This window comes from Neocloeon triangulifer, unplaced genomic scaffold, assembly GCF_031216515.1.
Source record: "Neocloeon triangulifer isolate White Clay Creek 2 clone unplaced genomic scaffold, ASM3121651v1 ptg000002l, whole genome shotgun sequence".
NCBI classification, from domain to species: domain Eukaryota; kingdom Metazoa; phylum Arthropoda; class Insecta; order Ephemeroptera; family Baetidae; genus Neocloeon; species Neocloeon triangulifer.
Genome location: NW_026775545.1, coordinates 390387 through 410777, shown reverse-complemented (window position 1 = coordinate 410777; position 20391 = coordinate 390387). Strand labels below are relative to the sequence as shown.

General features: G+C 34.7%; 1 protein-coding gene across 9 annotated transcripts in view; it reads right to left on the bottom strand.

Moving 5' to 3' along the window:
• Window positions 1–11894, bottom strand: part of LOC132202622 (CUGBP Elav-like family member 4) — a 310726-nt gene extending 298832 nt beyond the window's left edge. For 7 of the 9 annotated variants that reach the window (XM_059629639.1, XM_059629653.1, XM_059629701.1 and 4 more), the window contains exon 1: window positions 11815–11894. In XM_059629639.1, the coding sequence (XP_059485622.1) occupies window positions 11815–11884 (70 nt within the window). In that variant the 5' untranslated portion in view covers window positions 11885–11894. Of the gene's footprint in view, window positions 1–6101; window positions 6432–11814 lie in introns of those variants that run through there. The other 2 variants (XM_059629662.1, XM_059629720.1) reach the window with 2 other exon arrangements.
• Window positions 11895–20391: the final 8497 nt, after the last annotated feature.

The following is a 20391-nucleotide window of genomic DNA, read 5'->3' as shown; positions in this document are numbered from 1 at the left end:
ATTATATCTTGATAATTTAAATACAAAAATTTAATAATAAATGCTAAAATATATCATTTCACATAAAAAAGCAATAAATTTATTTTAATTTAGCCTTTTTTAAATAATTATTTACTGTAAAGTTTTTGTAAGCATTAATATTTTACAATATTCACCGCTCAATTTTCATTTTATCTGCCAATACCATTTGCTAACAGGGCTTTGTCAGGAATTAAAATATTAAAAAAAAAAATTAACCAGTTGGCAGGTCACGACAAATGAAATTTGTCATCTTTCCTACAAAGACTACACTTAATGTTAATGAATATAGATTACACAATTATAATGAGACTGAATCTAATTTATTCTCATTTTGTCAACCCAAATCCGAGGTCCCTTTGGGGTGGAACGGACTGAAATCCCTTGGCGAGTGCAGACGTTTGCGAAACACTGGCCGCCCCGGGCGATATCTTGACCAAAGTCGTGTGTGTTTTACGAGCGTTTGCGCTGCAAACAAACGAATTTGTGTAGGTGTGCGGTCAGATAAATTATTATGCGCCACCTCGGCCGTGTGTATATTAGTGCGATTTAAGCCCGAGCGGGTCAATTCGAGCGCAGGCTTAACGGCCAGAAATATAACAATAATCACTTTACCTATAGGAATAAATTGCAAACGGCGCCACATCCATTACGCGGATAAAGCGCAATTTAATGTTTATTCCGAGAGAGCGAAATTAATTCGGCGCGCCGTAATGGCCGTTTTATTGCGCGCGGCACCTGAACTGAATTGTGTGTGGTGTGTCTCTTCGGGCCGGGATTTGCGGAAGAAGAGTAGTTAGCATCGAATTGTTCCGGCAGCTGTGATTTGCAACAGGGCGCTAATCACTTTTGCATTCGTCGCGCGGCCGACGTGAAATTTCGCTCGGCTGTTGCGCGAGATGCAAGAGTGGTGCTGACGAGCGCAGAAATAAAAATCAATCAATATTCATCCTAGGCTAACTCGGGAAAACAAGGCAATGGGGGATGATTTATTCAAGGCCGACGTGGATCTTCAATTAATCAGTAAAATGGGAATTTTGTATTCTTCAAAAGTGACTAAAAAAACTTTGTTTGGAGAAATTGACACTCGAGGAGATGATCATATAGATATGCAGAGATTAGACTTTTCCTCGATGCGAAAATTGTTTTTATTATTAAAAAAAAAAAAAAAAAAAAAAAAAAAAAAAAAAAAAAAAAACAGCACTTCCAGTTTCAGTCACGGTCAGCGATCCTATTTCAAGAGCAAGAAAATGACCGAAAAAAAATCAGTAAAATTGAAAAAAAAAACACATTTTAATAAAAAAAAAAAAATAAAAATAATCTTTAAACTAACAAATTGAAACTAAACTAAAAAAAAACAATAATTTTGTAAATTAATTGCTTCTTTAATTATATATAAAAGATCAAATGTGTTCAGTACTCATTCAATAAACATAAATTTTTTATGCAAATTTTAAAAGGGGATTCAAAGACGTTTTTCTATCTATTTATGACTTTTTAATAGTCATAAAATTTTCCCAAATTTTCAGGATTTTAAAGAGTATGGGCAAATGTTTTGAATGAATCATGTCTGTTAAAAATGGAATAAGTTAATAATTGCTGTTTTCGACATAACGTTTATGCTGAAAAACTCAGCTTCTGACATCAGAGTTCAAAAAGAAAGTAATACTATTTGATGACTTTTTCGAGCGCCAAATTTTAAGGATTTTGATTTTTTTCTGAATTATCAGAGAAATATAATATGGCGCACATAATTCTGTTAGATTTTATATTATTAATTGTTACAACCTTAAAAAAAAATTGAAATTATGCTATTCCTGATTTGAGCATTATCAGATCGATTTTACTCAATAATAAATCTGAATAAAGATTAATTGGTAATTTGATTGATGTAGCAAGATCCAAATTCACCAGTTTATTGACGTTTTTTGTCCCATAAGACAGAGATTTACATTTATATTTTCAAATCATAAAAAAAATCCTTTGAATTCAGTAACCGGTTTAGAATGATTTCTAACATTTTTTAAAAACACTTCTCAGATTACAAATTCTATTTGTTTCAAGATCATTCAAGTAGATTCTTTTCCGAAGAAAACTTTCCAGGCTTAGTATGGATTTCTACCTGAGAAATTCTTATTTCAGCCGGAAGCTTCCTTTTTTTACGTGCAAAGTTGGATTTGCCGATCGGCGCGGCGCTGGGGCGGCCGAGCCGAGCCGGCAGTGAAAGTGGTTTGATCGTTCTCCTTTAATCTGGAACGTGAGCTTCCCTCTCGCTCTGCTCTGCTCTCTCGCGAGCGAGTCGTCGTGATGGAAAAGCAGAGCTTCGTCCGTGTGCTGCCAGGAGGGACGCGCTCTCGTGTGCAGTGCAAGCAAGACTCGAAAAATCTGCCCGCCGCTCGCTTTTGCTCTGCACCGTGTTTTGCTCATTACGCCCCGAAATTGATCCGCCCGCGCGCCCTCCCGCCGCCCTCCACCACTCACTCGTCGTCACGTGCTCAAAAAAAAAAAAAAAAAAAATCAGAGTCGTTACACATGCATTCGCCGCCGGATTTGCCATTTTTTACAGCCTGTCGTGTGCGCGCCGCAGTTTTCGCAATCGCCGAGTTTTTATGCGGTGACGATTGCGTAGGGGTCGATTTCATTTTTTTTTTTTTTTTTGCATGAATGTGAAATGAGGAACATTTGACCTTTGCCATTTCATAAGCATTGGATTCTTTAATGAATGGATATAGATTAATTTTAATAATCATAATAATAAAAAATATTCAAGCATTACAACTAACAATGAAATTTATACAAATATTGTAAACTATTAAATCAAGAAATCAATTTTTTTTATATCCTTCATGATTAAGACAATTTTTTTAGATTAAAAATGACATCTGCGTTGGTATCAAGAATTTTTATATAATATTGTTATTATTTTAATTGATTTCAAAATTGTGAACAGCAGGTTGTGAAATTACACAAAAATCAAAATCATGCAAAAGGAGAAACGTTTTTGATGAAATGGTTAAGTAAGAATGAAAAAATAAGGTGCTGTATAAAAATAATCGCAAGTAAATTGTTCTATTAAGTTTGGAAATGTTAATATTACATGGCAAAACTTTTTACAATTATGAATTATTATTATGTAAAAATTTGATCAACCCAGAAAAAAGAAAGGCATCGTAATTTCAGATTAGAATTAAAATTAAAGTTAAATTTATTCATGGTGATTTGAATTTAAATTCGGCTTTTCCTCAAAGGTTTTTTGTGAGTTTTTATTGTTTAACAAAATTAAATTTATTGTTTTTTCATTTCAGTTTTAGGTGGAAATTAAGGGCATTAGCAACACAATTGCAAAATACAATAATCCATTACGGACTAAATATCAGAAATTGTAATAAAAATGTGCTTCACATTATTCTCGAGTTGAACATCCTAATGGTCTTGACACAGATCTACTTTCCTGCCTGAAATCTGTGTTTTGCATCCGATCGATAGCCACTGTTGTGCAAAAATCTGACTTCATTAATTATGGAACAAATGCACGATTTATTTAAATTCACTCAAAAACACCAAATTAATGCAGATAATGAGAAAATCTGAAGCTTCCAATTTAATATTATTCTATTTACATCTTTTGAAGATTTTGGAATCTAACATGCGAAAAATAGAGCTCGATAATCGGAATATTCTTTCCACGGCATGAACGTGCAAAACGTTGCCTTCGATTGTCTCTGCAAGAGTCACTTTTCCATTTTCGAGTCGCATTCGCTGGATACGTAATTATCGGAATGTATTTTCGGTGCCCGTGGGGAGCGAGCGAGCGAGAGAGCGAGCGGCGGGTGCAATCGGCACCAAAGTGGAGAGAGGGTGCTGCTTTTTGCATCAATCACACATCTGCGGAGACAGAGAAGGGCGCGAACCGATCGATCTCAGCACCAACTAACCCGGCATCAAGTGCATGTTTATGTTTCGCCACTAACGAACTGCTGCATTTTTCTTCACAGGCCATTTTTCAATTCGATTTCTCTTCTCTATACTTGTTACCCCATCTTAATCGGTTTTTAGGGGCAAAAAGGTTTACTATTTTTAGTCGCTTTTTTATTGTGCAACATAATCAAAATTAAGATTTCAGCCAATTTTTTTCATTTGTAAATCTATTCTGCGCTTTTAGAAGCATAAACAATATTTTGCCACTCAAATATTCCTAATTCTGAACATAACTAACAATTAAGCAGAACTTCTATGATACTTTATAGAAAGGATATATATTATTATTATTATTCTTTATTGACTTATGAGACGTCGCCACTCTTATTTGCCGCCACTCTTAAGGAAGCAATAAAACAATAACGGGAACAATTGAATTTTTTTTATCACATTTCAGATATTTTGTAGACATTACAAGAAATTAAATTTTAACTGAGTGTTTTGTTTGATGTTTGGAAATAAAATTGTTATTTTGTTTTAAAACTGTAATCCTTATAATAATGATAATTTTTGCAATAGCTGAAGAATATTTTTTTCCTGCTAATTTCAATATTATATTTTTCATTCATCGATATTCTATTCCTTTTTTATTATTACAAAAGAAAAGATAAACACAAATGGTTAAAATTTGTATGAAAATAATTTTTTAAATTTTATGAAGTTTTTCTCAATTTTCAAAATATTTTTCCTACGAATTTTCGTGGAAATTTTGTTTCAAAGTCTGGAACAATCTGGAAAAACCTTCTTTTTCTTTTTACTTAAAAAAACTTTGAAAAGTCTGTCATTTTGGTCTTTCTTAACCGCTTTTTTTTTAATGAAATATTTGGTTTCAGTCGATTTTAAAAATAATTTTCACAATAATCACTTGATTCTTGATTCGTGCAGAAAAAATGCATTTCCGTAACGTTCCGAGTGAGCTAAATGCACACGAGCCTGTATCAAGAACAGGGCTATTGATTCCAGCGCAACAACGCACACATCCAATCCAATTTTTCTAGGGTCTATTTTTACGAACTAAGAGTTGAACGCACACCTGCCCTGAGCGAGAGTCTAGACGAGAAAGAGAGAAAAATCTGTGCGCGCGGCGGTAATCGTGTTTTTATATGCGTGACGTCAGGATTATGAGAGCAGGAGATTGTTGCTCTAGGTCGCGGCCGCAGCAGCGCCTTTTTTCTCTCGTCAATTCGCGTGTGCCAGCCAAGCGAGGAGCAAACCGAGTGGAACAACGAAAATTTCCAAAATGACCTTCGTACGCAAGACGGAATACAAAAACTTTAAAACCCAAAACTGATCTTCAATGTACGTTTGAGAAATAAATTTAGATATTTTCTTGCTAATATTACTTTGATAAAAAACTATTATAAGTTGAAAAGAAAAATTATTTTTACTATTTCGTTAGAATAGAAAACTGTAATTTAGTGAAGAAGAAGTCTTTCATGAGGGGATTATATTTTTTTTTAATTTCAAAATTCCAGTAAGGGATTGCAGTGAAATTATTCAAATTGTATCAAATAAGATGCACATTTAATTAGAACATCACAAAATAAAATGACAAATGAATATTTATATTATTTGATTACTAATTGTTTTTGAATGCTGAATTAATATTAATAGTATAGAATTTAACATCAAAAATTTTAAATCATTCAAACTTCTTAACAACAATAGTTTAAGTATAAAACTGTTTAAAAAAAAATGAAACTATTAAAATATAGTTATTTATAAAAAAAAATATTTCAAAGAATTTAAAAAAAAATGTTTACTTATTATGTAAATTATGATTAATAAAAATTTCTTCCATTAAATAATTCTCAACTAGAAATTTTCTTTTGCATAAATGGAATTTTTTAACAAAACTTTGATCACATTATTTCCTTTCTATGAAACTTCCAGTTATTTTCGACATTCCAAACATTCCATCAAATCCATTAAATTTCAATCTTTTACTTCCACGATCACCTCAATTTCTTGAAACTAATTATTCCCAATTTTTTCGCTCAAATTCCTATTCAAATCTAAATTTCGGTTGAATCTCGTGAAAACCGTCCGCGATCGATTCGATTTCGGAACCGTTCGAAGCACAACCACGTGTGTGTCTGTCCTACCTTGAAGAATGTGTCCGGCGGTGCTGCTGGAGTCGTGCCCGTGCGTGTCTCTCGGGAGTGAGGACAGTCGTACGTGTCAATCGGTCGCACTGCACAAAGAATGTGGTACTGTTTGTCTGTCACTGGACCGGAGTCGTCGGCGCAGAAGGAATAGTAAGAAGAGCTGGCTGAAGATCACCTGTCGGCGGCGCGCATCGTCGTCGGCGGCGGCTGAAGGGAGACGAGCGTGCGAACGAGCTGGAGTAGTAAAGCCACCAGAGCCGGCCACCAACTAACTGGAACGCGGCGCGGCCATCACGTCTCTCGCGCGGGCGGGCGGAGTGTGGGAGTGCGGAACGCGCCCGCCGCTCACCGGCACCACCTCGTGCGCCTGTGCGCCCCCGCCGCCTCACGCCAGCACCCCCGCGGCCGCCTCCGACCGACGCCGGCACCCACGCCGCCCTCCCTCACAACCCATACCGGGCCTACGTGCCCAAACGCCGGATGCTGTTCGACCCGAGCACGCCACGCGCTTTTCACTCAAGGTCGAAAATCGTGACCTTCGCCAGTCACCGGTCGAAATGACGATGACACATCTCGAAATGATTTATCGACACATTCATTCGCTGTTCCTTCTCTCATCAAATAATGTTTCAAGGCTAAATTTTTCTTCGAAATTTATCTGTAAAATTTTTTTATAGTGTTCGCTTGGCAGAAAATTCATTTAACTGAGGCCAACTTGTTAAAAGCTGTTGGAATTTGATGGAATTTGTACAGATGTATATCAGAGATACGCAGGTTGTAGGCTCAAGTCGTGGTATGAGTGAACTTTTTGTCGATTCAAATCTTTTGCTTACAACGAAATGGCGACGGATTTCTTAGCCATAAAACGGTTTTTGATGATATTAAAATTAATTATGAATTATTATTTATATTATTATGGAAAAATTAAAAAAATAAATGCTAAAAATACCAAAATAGTTATAAGATTGCGGTTAGAAATGCACAGGCCAAGAAGAAGACTCTTGGCCTGATCCAAAAATAAAAATATAATAAAAATTATGAAAAAAAAAATGCAAAAAATAAACTGAAATTTTCTCCTAATTATTTTAATTGTACTTTGCAATCAAATAAACGTTTTTGTAAAAATTTATTAACACTCACAATATAACTGAACTGGACCTTTCTGAACAATTTTTTAAAGATTCAATTTAATTAATAAATTAATTATTGAATCGATTCAGCTATTATTTTATAAATAAATATAACTTTATTGACGGTAAAATTATGATTGAAATATCCGATTTTAGGTGAATTTCTAACTTGTTCAGAATTTTAAAATTTGGGAGCGACAATAATTTGGATGATAAAATTGATCATTTAAACACTTTTTACTCTGACACTGCAAACCGATTTATAAAAATTCTTTTTTCGATCTCCAGCTGCTATAATTAAAAACTAATCCTGGAAAATATCACGTTTTCTGTAAAAAAATGAAGGTAAAAGTACTTTTTGTGTTAAAAATATTCGATGAGCTAGAATTTTATGATCCAGATTTGATTCATGGTGATTTTAATTTAAAATCGGCTTTTCCTCAACAGTTTTGTGAGTTATTTATTGTTCAAGAAAAATCAATATCCTGCTCTACATGTATATGGGCTGCAGTCATAATTATTGAGCTGTGAAAACATTTTGACAAGAATAAATACAAAAATCAATATCTTAAAATAAATATTGTTCTTTTAAACCAAAACTTTTTCGTTAAAAACAATTCAAAGATTAGAAAGGTACGCTCAAAACACAAGTTTCACAATTTTGACAAGAATAATAAAAAATTGATTGATTTGAAAAATTTCTGGTTCAATTGTCAAATTTTGTATAAAAATTGTTTAGTGTGAAAATATAAGTTTGAATAGTTTTCCCCAATAGTTGTAAATTTAAGAGATAAATATTTTTTCAAGATAGATTTTTTTACTAATTCTTGTAAAAATAATTGCACAGCTCATGAATTATGGCTGCAGCCTGTAGCCGAAACATGTAGAGCAGTATATTGTTTTTCTTAAACAATAAACATCGAATTGAAATAATCATAAATATTTTTTATCTGCTTCTCTCATTTATTCCACGATTCAATTTCCTCTCGTCTCCCATTTGTTTACTTTCGCAACAAGACCGTCGCGTCAAAGGCGGAAAACCACGTCCCAACGGTATCAGGCTCGCATGCGATGCAAAGCAGCGTGGATTTTCGCACATCATTGGCCAGTTGGACTAAATCCGCTGGTGAAACTCCACCCCAGCAGGGTTCAAACGGCCGCTTTTATTTCGTCGTTTTGACGACGTTCACGGTGAATTTTCATGCATGCTTAATTTTTTTGTAGCCGCATCAATGTCCAAAATTAATCCCATTTTGGGCTATAACATTTTTTTGCACACCAAGTTCCGTCTCTTTTGCTGACCTGCTTTTTGCTCCAAGACAAACAACTACTTTTGTGGCCCGACAAAAACGCCGACGCGATTATTGCCTTGCTGAAAATTCGCGATTTTTCTTTCTCTCCGAGACTGCAAAACGCGATTGCATGTCAGCCGGGTGCGCACGTAAGCCCAACTACTTTCTCTTTTTCCTGCCCTTACGGCAAACAAACAATGCTGCCTGCCACTTTTTACGATCGGCCCACGCGAGGGCTGTTTGATTCGTTTAAAATAGTGTCGAAAACGCCAATTTCCGGCTAATCAGCCTCATTTGCAACTTCTCGAGAGAACTTTTTTGGCAACCTTTCAAACCAAATATGATTTTTCAAAGCACTCGAGATGAAATAAAAATATTGCAGCTCGTTAATTGATTTACTCAAAAGACACTCTCCCTTGATTAATTTGAAATTCTCCCCACTTAGTTAAATAAGAATTGTTTCGATTGAATAGGAACTAATTGAGGCAAAATTTGGCACGAAATCACGTGTTTCCTCCGCCATTAGCAGTTCTGGTGAGTGCTTGTCAGTCTCTAATTTAAATTTGGCGCACGCATCTCTCTTTCGTTTTTTTTTTCTTCCTTCTCTCGCTGTAAAGTATGGATTTTCGCGTGCCGGCTCTTTTTTGTGTCTTACTCACTCGGCTCTCTGCTCTCCCGCGAGATAAAAGCAGGCAAGAAAAAGAAAGGACACGCGGGCAAAAAGGGAAGAAAAATTAGAGGAAGACGCGACGCGAGAGAGCGCCGAGAAAAATCATTTTTGTCCGAGGGTTGCATTCTTGACAAAGGAGGCGCGCGTGTCTCCGCTGCTGGGGTGAGTGAGTGAGAGTGTGCGTGAGCGGGGGTGACCGCGCGGGGAGGGAGGGGGGCGCCCACGATGACGTGTCCTCAAGGGTGCCTCTCACTAGCACAAGGAAATAATACATAATGTGTTGAAATGAAGAAGTGGCCAAGTTTAAAAATTAACTATACCGAAGCGTGGAAATTTCCAGCAATTATTTTCATTTATCATTTTGCAGAGCTTTTGGTTCTGAATTAAAGCCGTGTAATGGACTCGAGGAAAAACACGTAAACTTGGCGCGAACTGCAATGCATCACACTTAGTGGACCAAAGTTTTAATCTCGTTTTGTTTGCTTGGCCTTTTTTCTTCGTGCCCGCCGCGCTAATCAAATACACGCTCGAGGATTTGCGTGAAAAATTATGATCAGAGTTGGTGCAGTTTTTTTAACAACTTCCGCACTGCATTTGCTGCATGCAGCCTGCATCAAAACTTTTACTATTAAATTAAGTCGGACAGCAAAAATTATTAGTGATTTATGATCAAGTTCATTAAAATAAATTTCTGTAATATTTAATAATACGAGCAAATTTAATTTTCAAATAAATCGAAAATAAATAAATAATAATAAATCGAAAATTGGCGATCGCAGCGCCAATGTGACCAAATTCTGTAGTTTTTGGAACTAACTGATGGATGTGATTGGCTAATCAATTCTCACACGTTTTTCGCGCGAATCACTCGTATTTTGGTTTTCTTTTGCTTGAGACGCAACGGTTTGGAATTTTCAAATAGTGTTTTCGCCAGATATATACTCGAAATTCAGCAATCTTTCAGAATAAAGAGCAATACAAATGACCGGAGTGGATCTTTAAAAGTTCATAAAATACTTGAAAGGTTGGCAAAATTTGTGATAAGTGATTGACAAGGATAAAAACCAAGTCAACTCACTGCGGAGAATGGGAGTTTTTATTATCTCGGAAGTTCTAGCAAAATTTTTGCTAGCAGTTTTTGTTTTTGTATCAATTACTTTTATTTTAAAATTTTTTTTCAATTATTCAATGTAAACAATATGATTTAACAATTTGGACAATTAATTAAACAACGATAATTAAGTTAAATATTAATGAATGAATGAATTTATTATTTATTATTAAGTTTAATATTAAAAATTGTTAAAAATAAATGACGACATTAATTTATTTGAAAATTTTAATCAGATTCACTTCCTCTTACGGGTCGTAAATTATAAGTCTGAGCAACAAAACTCGGGTTTTCCCCCGACGTATTACAATATGAGAAAAGTTTTTCAAACCGGCGTTCTTAATCGCAACTGCCGTCACTTGCTATCATAAACAAATAAATAAATGACTTGGCTCTCCCAGTTTAATTTGTTGAATCTCTCTCGTGATAACCCGCCACTCGAAAACTTTTCTTTTCCACGTCACGAAATTGGATTGCAACTGTGTGCGCGAGAGGGCCTCATTCTCTTCTTTCGAGTTTCGCTCCCCTCGGCAGCCATGATAGAAGGCAAGAGTGCCGAAGGGAGGCCGAGTAGAAAGAGAGAGTATGCATCGCGCACGGCTCTTTTGTCGCACAGGTTGCCTAACAACCATTTTCTCAGGAGGGGGAGCCGAGCCGAGCGTGCTTTCGATTGTAAACAAAGCGGCGTGCGGAGGGCCAAGAGCGAGCGCGCGCGTTTTCGGCCTCGAAATGTAAAATATTCGCGAGCGGAAGAGAAGAAGAAGAAGCAGAGAGAAGTGCTTCTCAAGTGGAAATTATTTCTGAGCCGGTTCATTGGTGAAAAAGCGTGTCCCTATCGATTCCACGTTTCTTTTATATAAAAATTTACAATAATCAAAATATTGGAACTAAATTTCAAATATTAAATAAATAATACAAAATATAATGCATGACAACTAATTTCTAAATTCTAATCAATCTTTAATATCCAATTAATTTCTGAATTAAACAGTATCTGACGGTTACATTTCACAGAGGAAAAGTTGTGGTAAATAACCTTGGAATTGTGGTTGTCAAAATTATATAATTTTTACTCTCTGTTGTACTATCTTCATACAAATAGGATCAACTTTACTGACATTTGATTTTTGCATAACAAAATACGTTTCAAAAATTAAAAAAAATTAAATATAATAATAATTTTTAACAATTTTATTATAAATAGTATAATTAAACGTTCAATTTTTATATTTAAAGAGTTGAAAATTTAAAGATTGTTATAAGTCTTAATCATTTTACTATTAAAATAAAAAATGTTTTGAAATGTAAATTTAATTTTCTTTTGAAAGGTTCAATCAAACTTTATAAAATGAAATTATATTATTTATTCCTATCCTGTTTCTTAAAAAATCTTTCATAATTTACTTATTCATGGCAGAAAAATTAGGATCAATAAACATTCAAAGTAAATAGATTTTAAATGAATTTCCCTAAATTATATAACTTTGCTTTTGTGAAGTTTTCCTACCTTTGTGCCATCCAGTAGTTCTGTCCCTGAGCACGGTGAGCTCGAAGATCTTGCCGAACTCCTCGAACATAGGACGCAAATCGTCCTCTTCCATGTTTTTCGGAATCTGCCCCACGAACAGTTTGATGGCGTCGCCGTCCTTGTCCGACGGCGGCGTCGCCGGTTGTTTCGGCACCATCGGGTACACAACCTGCACCTGCTGCTGCTGCTGCTGCACCTGAGCGTGGTGGATTTGGTGCAGGGGTGGCATATTCAAGGGTGGCGGCAGGTGCATGGGCGGCGACGGGCTGAAGGTCATCTCTTCAGGGTACACGTGACCCGCAGCTTGGGACTGGTGATGCGGGTGCACCGTCATGTTGGACACCAACATCGTGGAAACTTTCGGACGCACTTCGGAAAACACTCTAGAATCCGGATTCAGTCTTCGGTGGAAAAAACACACAAACACACAAAAACACGCGAGAGTTGTAGGAAAAAATCAGTCTTGCGGATTCAGGAGAGCGGTGGGAACGTGCGTCCGCGTGCACTGGCGGGGGCAGTGTAACTAGAGTACTGTGCAAGTGCACCGCCGTCGCAAGGGGGTAAAAACGAAAGTATAGACTCGCTCGGCAGGCATTAGCGGGGGACGTAACGGGGGGAGGGTGGAGATATAGAGGGTCTTTAATATCTAGATAGATGGGTGGAAAGAAAATAGTCATCGAGGGGAAGCGAATGCATTTCCCAAATCCCGTGCACGAGCAAAATATTGTAATGCTCAAGAGCTATAGGCGCGCGCCAAGGGGCTGTTTGGAATTAGGAGCGCCTTTCAAATGCTCAAGAGACACTCTTTATAACTCTTTTCATAACTCTTATCATTTAATGTAAGTGCTTTAATTTAAAAATCTGTTAATTGACGATTTCTTGAACGATGACTGTTGCCCGTAGCCCTTCTGTCTGTGAAAGTTCATAACAAATTAATTTTGTGAAACTTTAACATTTAAATATGTGCATTACACAAGTCCCTATTTTTAGGTAGAGTTAAAATTAAAAAAGTTAAAAAAAAATGTATGTCTTTGTTTGCGATTATTTATTTTTACTGAAATTTTAAACTAAAATATTAAATCAAAAATAAAACTTTATTTATAAAAATAATAATTTATATTAAAATAATTTAATAAAATACATTTTTAATTCTTATTTATTTTTTTATTATAAATTATATATTTTAAAGATTAATTTTAATATTTTTTTAATGTAATTAAAGCTATTTTTACGCTACTTCAATAAATATGTAGGACATAAACATGTAATTTAAATTTATATAGCATTTATAGTTGCAGACGCCCCTTTTTTAACAATGAAATTGATAAATCAGAATCAATATTTATACTGCTGATTGTTGATACTCGGTATGATATACATAATAAAAACTGTATGTAATAATATGATAAATAATAATATCAAAATATGTAATTAATAACTGAGCAGGAGCATAACAAAAAGAGTTATAAATTAATTACAATAACGATTGAAAGAAATTTTTTTTTTCTGAAAAGAAAAGCTTGTTATGTTATATTATTTTGTTTTTCTCTCTTCTCAAATCTTGTAGTTTTTTCATTTATAATTTTTGAATATTTGGATGATGTATCTCGAGAGGCAGAGATTGCCTTGTGGCACACCAATAAACTTAATTTGCAACTAAACAATGTAACATAAAAATTTCGAAAAATAAACAAAAATATAAACATAAATTTTTGGTTTAAAAAAAAGATTCTTTCCATTTCAATAGTCATAAAATTAGGTTTGTATTGGCGGCTGTAGATGAGCATCCGCTTTGTGAAAAATTTGCGTACATGATTGAGCTTTATACATACAATACTCCCCTTAAATTCGCAACCCTTCTCCCGCCCAACCCCCATTCTCGCGCGCATTTTTTAGCCGACAAAAATAAATAAATAACCACGCGGAACAACGAGAGCAAGTGCACGCGGCGAATTCATCTCGCTCCTCTTATATATTTTTGGTCAGTAGCGGCGGCGGCTGACTCATGCATTCGGCCGCGCGCACGCACCCCTTGAGCCACCCACCCTCGAGCTATGCCGTGTGCATGTGTATGACAAGGGGTGGGTGGGGGGGCATGTTGTATGCAGAGTAGCAAACAATGCGAGAGATCGAATTAAAAATGCGCCGCTGATAAAAATTTCAAATTGAACTCATCAGCGCGAGAGAGGGATGGTGCTGTGGAAGGGGTGCAAGCGGGGGTCGATCTCTTGTGATTAATTATTTTGTGCAGCGCGTCATGTCTTGCGTGTCACTTGCGATGTCGCTCACACCTGAGCGTCCGCGCTTTGAGTGATCGTTTCGCGCTGCAGCGTTTCATTAAAATCACGAGCGCTTTTTGTCCTTTGTTGGCGCACAAGGGAAATAATAATATAATCACCCTTAATTATATTAGAGCACGGTTGGTTTGACCTTAATCATTGGGCTTGCATAAAAATTGTCACACTGTAGGGAAAATACTGACAGTAATAAAACTATTTTGGACTAATTGTATGGAGAGAGAAAATTCAAAATATTTCAATTACTTTCAATAATATTCATTTGTATATCAAATTCCCTGCAAAAAGGCAGCATCAAAAAATTTAATGCCTCAAATATTTAATTGCTAAACCGAGCAAAATAAAATATCAGAAAGAACCAAGTCAATCTTGAAATTTACATATTCATGAAAAACTGCTAATTATTTTATGAGGATTTTTGTTTATCAATTAAACAGGTGTAATTTGTTTGTCGTTGATTTATATTTTGTAAAAAAAGGATAAAAAAATACAATAACACAACATCTTATTTATGAAAAATAGCAAAGATAAAACTTAAAACAATGTGGACAAACAATAAAAAATGACTGTATCAAAATTTTTCAAATTTTCAATTGCAATTTTTTTGCAGTCATTTTTCTGAAGCTTTACTAAGATGAAATTGCTCCAAAATTTTCCGAAAATGAAAATAAATGGGTGAATTTATATGTTAAATGCTATAATTTGCAAATAAATTTTAAGTTCAATTTTTTTTTTATAATTTTTCCTTTTTAATTATCAATTTTAAATACCGTCTTTGACCTTGACATTCTACCGAAAAATTTCCCATCGGTTAGTCCTCTTTCCTAGTTTCTTTCACAAGATCAATCTGGAAAAGTGAGTGTTAAGTTGCGTTATTTTTCAAGTCGGCCGCGCCGCGTCTGCAAGGGCGACTTTCTATAGCCGGTCGCCGTACGTAGTAGTTTGTAATTGATGGAGTTTCGCACACACTGAGACGCGCAGAGAGATAAATCGAACCTCGGCAGGCGGGGGAGAGACGGACCCCTGCGCGTACAATAATGCACGTCGGGTGCATTTCATCCCTATATGCCCGAATATAATATGTGCTGTGTGCGTCCGTCGGTCGGTCTAGACTCCAGGCGCGGCGAAATGGGACGAGTAGCTCTGGGGGCGAGTGCACCGCACCATGGTAAACAAAACACGAAAAGTAATCAGAGGGCTATTTGCTCGCACAGCAATAGGCGACCGCAGCCACTTATTTGAATTGACGACGCTGGAAAAGAGAGAAGAGACAAAATTTTAAATTGGCGGTCATTTTTATGGGAAGTTCCCAGTTCTCAAACGCTTAAAACATTGATAAAAAAAAATTAAATGGATAAGTGAAATGGGAAAATCAACAGAGCCGTAAAGCATTCTGATTTATCAATATTTCGTTCAATTTCGTTAAAAAAATATAATAAATAAATATTAAAGAAATTTGCGCCTTGAGATTGTAAATAATTAAAGAAAAATTAAGTTAATTAAGTTTTTCGTTTCTTAGCGACTTATGATCAAATCAATTAACCTATTGAATAAATCAAAATTCTACGTATTTAATTAAAAAATTTTAAATTAAACTTAATATGTAAATATTGAATTAAAAAATTATGAAATTTGTTAAATTACTTTAAATAATAATACAATGCATGACAAAATTAATTTATGGTCGCTATAAATAAAAATTAAAAAGATCTAATATTCATTTAAGATTAAATAATTTTTGATAAAGATAAATTCAAATCTTCCGAACTTTCCAACTATAGCGTAATATAAAAACAAATATCCTGGTTTAAGGGGACATTTATTTGAAATTAATTTTTAAAATCAAATAAATTTTTAATGTTTTTTAATGAAGTCCCGCAACATTTCGACTCCTTCTTTTGAAAAAAAAAAGAAATTATGAAATAAAAACTGTATTTTGAACAAGAAAAGACGGCAATTAAGAGCAAAGACTGAACAGATGAGCCCTTTGAGCGCCAAATGAAGATCGATGCGTCGCACAATGGACACATTTGTCCAGCAGGCTACTCGCGCCGTCCTTTTAACTCGGCTGACGCATCGATTTAACTTGGCAAACAAATAATTAAATTAAACGCGCGTCCTGCAGCGGCAAGGCCAGCTGCTCTCTGTCCAAACAATTCAGCCGTCCCATTCGACATGCATCAGTTAGCAGAGTAAAAAATCAATTCTATATGGTTGGATGATTCACAAAAATTACGGAAATTTCAAAAGAGTTTTTGAGAATATTTTATAAATAATTTTTTGTTCTTCAAATATTTTTTTGATTAAATTGCTTATGTCTTTTATTTGGGCTATAAATAATCGAAATTGAAATTCGCGCAGGATCTGGCAGTAAAATCGAAATTCACACAGTGTAAAGGCAATTATTTATAAACGGCAAACGACGCGTGCTTTAATGAGAGTGCTGGGCTGTTTCGGCGCCGGCAATTTGTCGAGGCGTGAAAGTGCGGTCGCGCCGCGGCGATCGAGGTGCTGCACGCGGCCGACGGACAGTCCGATAACCATCATAAATCACACAATTTATCAAACACACATGCATGATTGGGGCGAGCGAACGATTATTATTGCTGCTAGTGCTGGTGTGTAATTTTGTTTGTAACAGCTGCCATCGACTCTGCGGCTGCGAAGAGAGTGAGTGACGCGAGATCTGCGTTGCATACACACACGACAAATATAAATTGATCTCTGCTGCTAATGCATTCGCAGAAAAATTGCAGTGCTTAAGAGTGCTCTGGTCATTCAGTGTTTAATGGTCTCAACAGTAACAGGCTACAATTTTAATGGGATGAACAAATGCTATGATTTTCATTATGTCATACATGAATATCGTCTGTTACGGACTTTTATGTTCCTGTTAAATTCATAGCCAAAATTTTTAAATATTCCATAAACTTTTTTATGAACACTAAAAAAATGAAGAATATTTTGAGTTTCTAATTTACATTAATAAGTTTATGAGTGTTATTTAGTCTTGTTTGCATACAAAATTTTGATTGACATTATTTTGTTTCTGCATAAAAAAATCTGTGGATCCCTGCTTGTGCATTTTAGTCGATCATCTTTTTTTATGTCACTCGGAACATTACGAATAGGACTCAAGTGATTTCATGACGATTGCCACCTATTTAAAAACGACTATTTCTTCAATTTCCAACTCAATGCGACTGAGAATAAAAGGACAGACTTTTTTTTAAAAATTAGTAGGTTATTCCTGACTTTCAAACAAAATTTCCACAAAATTTCATAAAACACTATGTAGAAAAAAATGTCAATATGTATTTTAAACAATGATTTTCATACAGTTTTTATTTTTGTTTTTTATTTTAAGCTACAGATATAAGAAAAATAAAGCCATTTTTCATGTTTTCTTTTATTGAAAACAAGGAATAGAATATTATACTATTATCCATAGATGAAAAATATATTATAATTAATGGAAAAAAATGATCTGCACTTTTTCCAAGTATTAAAATTTTAAACGTTATAAATTTTCTCTCAAAAATCAAACAAAACTCATTAAAAATAATACTCTGTCAAAATTGTATAAGTTTCCAAAGCGCAGATTTATAAATGAAAATGTGTAAGAAAAAAAATTAATTAAAATCATATTAATTTCGTGCATTTTATAACAATAAATACCGATTAAAAAAATAATTAAAACCTGCTATTTTGGCAAAAACCATCTAAAAAGGTGACTGATTTACTAAAAAATCAACTATAAGTGATCGAATTTTTTACTCATAAAAATCCGTTTAAAATGCCCTGGCCATTTGGAATGAGCTAAATTAATCAAATGTACTTCGGTGATAAGTTATAACATCCACACACAAAAATTTGCATCCCTTCTGATTAATGGGGTTTTCTTTTTCAAAATAATTTAATTTATACCAATAGATCCTTTTAGTTTCACAAAGATTTTGGTGGGCTTTCAATATTTCAATCTACCAATAGACTTGTGTATAATTCTGATGAAACTGTAGAAAAATATAAACCAAATTTATTATAGATGGAAATTTCAAGCGTTATTTAATGAGATTTTGTTGCCTTAAAATTGCTAAGATCATAATTATAAGTTATAGCTAGGTTGAAAACATCCATAAACAAACACCCCTTTATTATTATTATTTTTTTTTTAGTGGCAACAAACAAAAAGAAGAGTTTTTTAGCTAAGAAATATTCAAAAAAGGTCAATCCCACGTTATGGTAATTCATTTTCATTTTTCACAAATTACTGTCCTGCAATTCCATCAACCCTGATAAACAAATAAATCAAAGATAGAAATCGGCTCGTCATCAACTTGATTGCGTTCACTAAATGGAAAAATCAATTGCTCAAATCGCAAACAAACAACAATCCGTGCCGGGGTCAATCAAAAACAAAGCGCGCCCATTACTTGCAGGCGCAGCACGGACGATTACTTTCACAATAGACTCGCATTAGCGGCCGCACTCCATACATTCGCTTTGTCTGTCCACGAGGCAGTTTATATTTTATTATTTTTTTTTATTTCAGTTAGAAATTATATATGAAAGTTGTTCTGCTCTTGTACAAGCGCGTGTTGGGTCATTAAAATGCGCGCACGGGGCCTCGTTCTAATGTGCTCGCGGCACGCATCACGCTCATCTGCACGTCCGTCCGTCCGCCTGTCCGTCCGTCCGGACTCCGGCGGCTGCGTTTTTCACTCCGCAAATAGATTTATCTATAGACTTACACCATGAAATGCGAGAGCTGCTTACGTTAATAAATTGAAACGCGATCTGCGAAGATAAAGTTAAATTGAAATAATAAAATAACAGCTAAATTCATAAAAAAAAAATAAAAAATTTTTTTTAGAACTAGATGAATACTGAATTAATTTAAAAAAAAAAGCAAATCAACGATGATAATTTTTTTTTTTTTTTTTGTTATTTCAAACCTGAGATTTTTACCAGAGATCTTATTGGGCAAGATGCAAAAAATAAAAATACATTATGTATTAAACCATATAAAAGATGGAAATGAAGCGATCGGGCTTTTCCTTGTTGCAGAAAATTTTTTTTTATCAAAAAACAAATGGCTCAATTTTCTGCAACGAGGAAAAGCCCGCTCGCTTCATTTCCATGATCATCTCCTCGAGTGTCAACTTTTTCAAACAAATTTAAATGATTAATGATTAAATCTTTCGTACAATCTGCAACCTTAAATTTTTAATTATTATCTTATTATATTTTTAATATGCAGCACAAATAAAAATAAAAATAAAAATAGACATAATTATTGAAACTAAAAATTATGCAGTAAATCCTTAACACCAAAAGATATCAAAATCTGACCTTCCCCTACCCCAACCAAATTCACATCCTTTCTTAATCTTTTTTCTCTCTTTTTAGTCATCTAGTCTAGTTTGTTTGTCATCATCGCGTGGACCAAAATTAAGGATATGCCAGCAAAAAATGATGATTTTTTAAATAAAGTTGAACCCAAAACCAAAAATAAAAATAAAAAATAAATAAAAATTAATTGGGTGGTGCCTTCTGTACCACCAAAAAAGGGCACAGGCCGACAAGACTTTGTCTTGGCCTGACCCTAAATAAATAAATAAAAAAAAAAAATCTAATATATTATGCAATTCATTTTGAACACTTTCGGATTGCGTAAGGAAAAATAAGCAACTGAAAGGTGATTTCAGACAATTTCTAATAGAATTGGACTGCTCACGGCTCTTAAAAAATTGTATAAAAAGTCAATTCGTTTGAAATCAATTTTTTATTTTACTCACTTTTTTATTATTAATATCATTTTATTTACTTTAAAATGCATACCAAAATTTTTTTATTAAAAAAGGTGAATTTTCGGAAGGAAAAAAAACGGCAACACCACTACAGGAAGAATTGAGCTAAAACGTCCAAGATCAAAACAGCCCCATCTGCCATGGTGAAATCAAAAATAATTTTGTGTATCCACTTTCCAGAATGGGTATAATAGTTTTACAACTTGATTATGGCTTTTAAAAATTCCAGACGTGTGTGCAGACCCGAGGGTGCTTGTCAGCGTTTTCCTCCCTCTCGCTTTTTGTTATATATTCCACGAGTCAAAACAGACAGTCGGACTCGTCGGAGAGCGTGCCGGGGTTCGCAGTTCTTTGCAGCTGTTAAGTTTATGCATTATGGATTAGCAGCCGAGTGTGGGTGGTTTTTTTTTCCTCCGATAGATATCTGAGTGAATAAAGTTCGCGTGCGT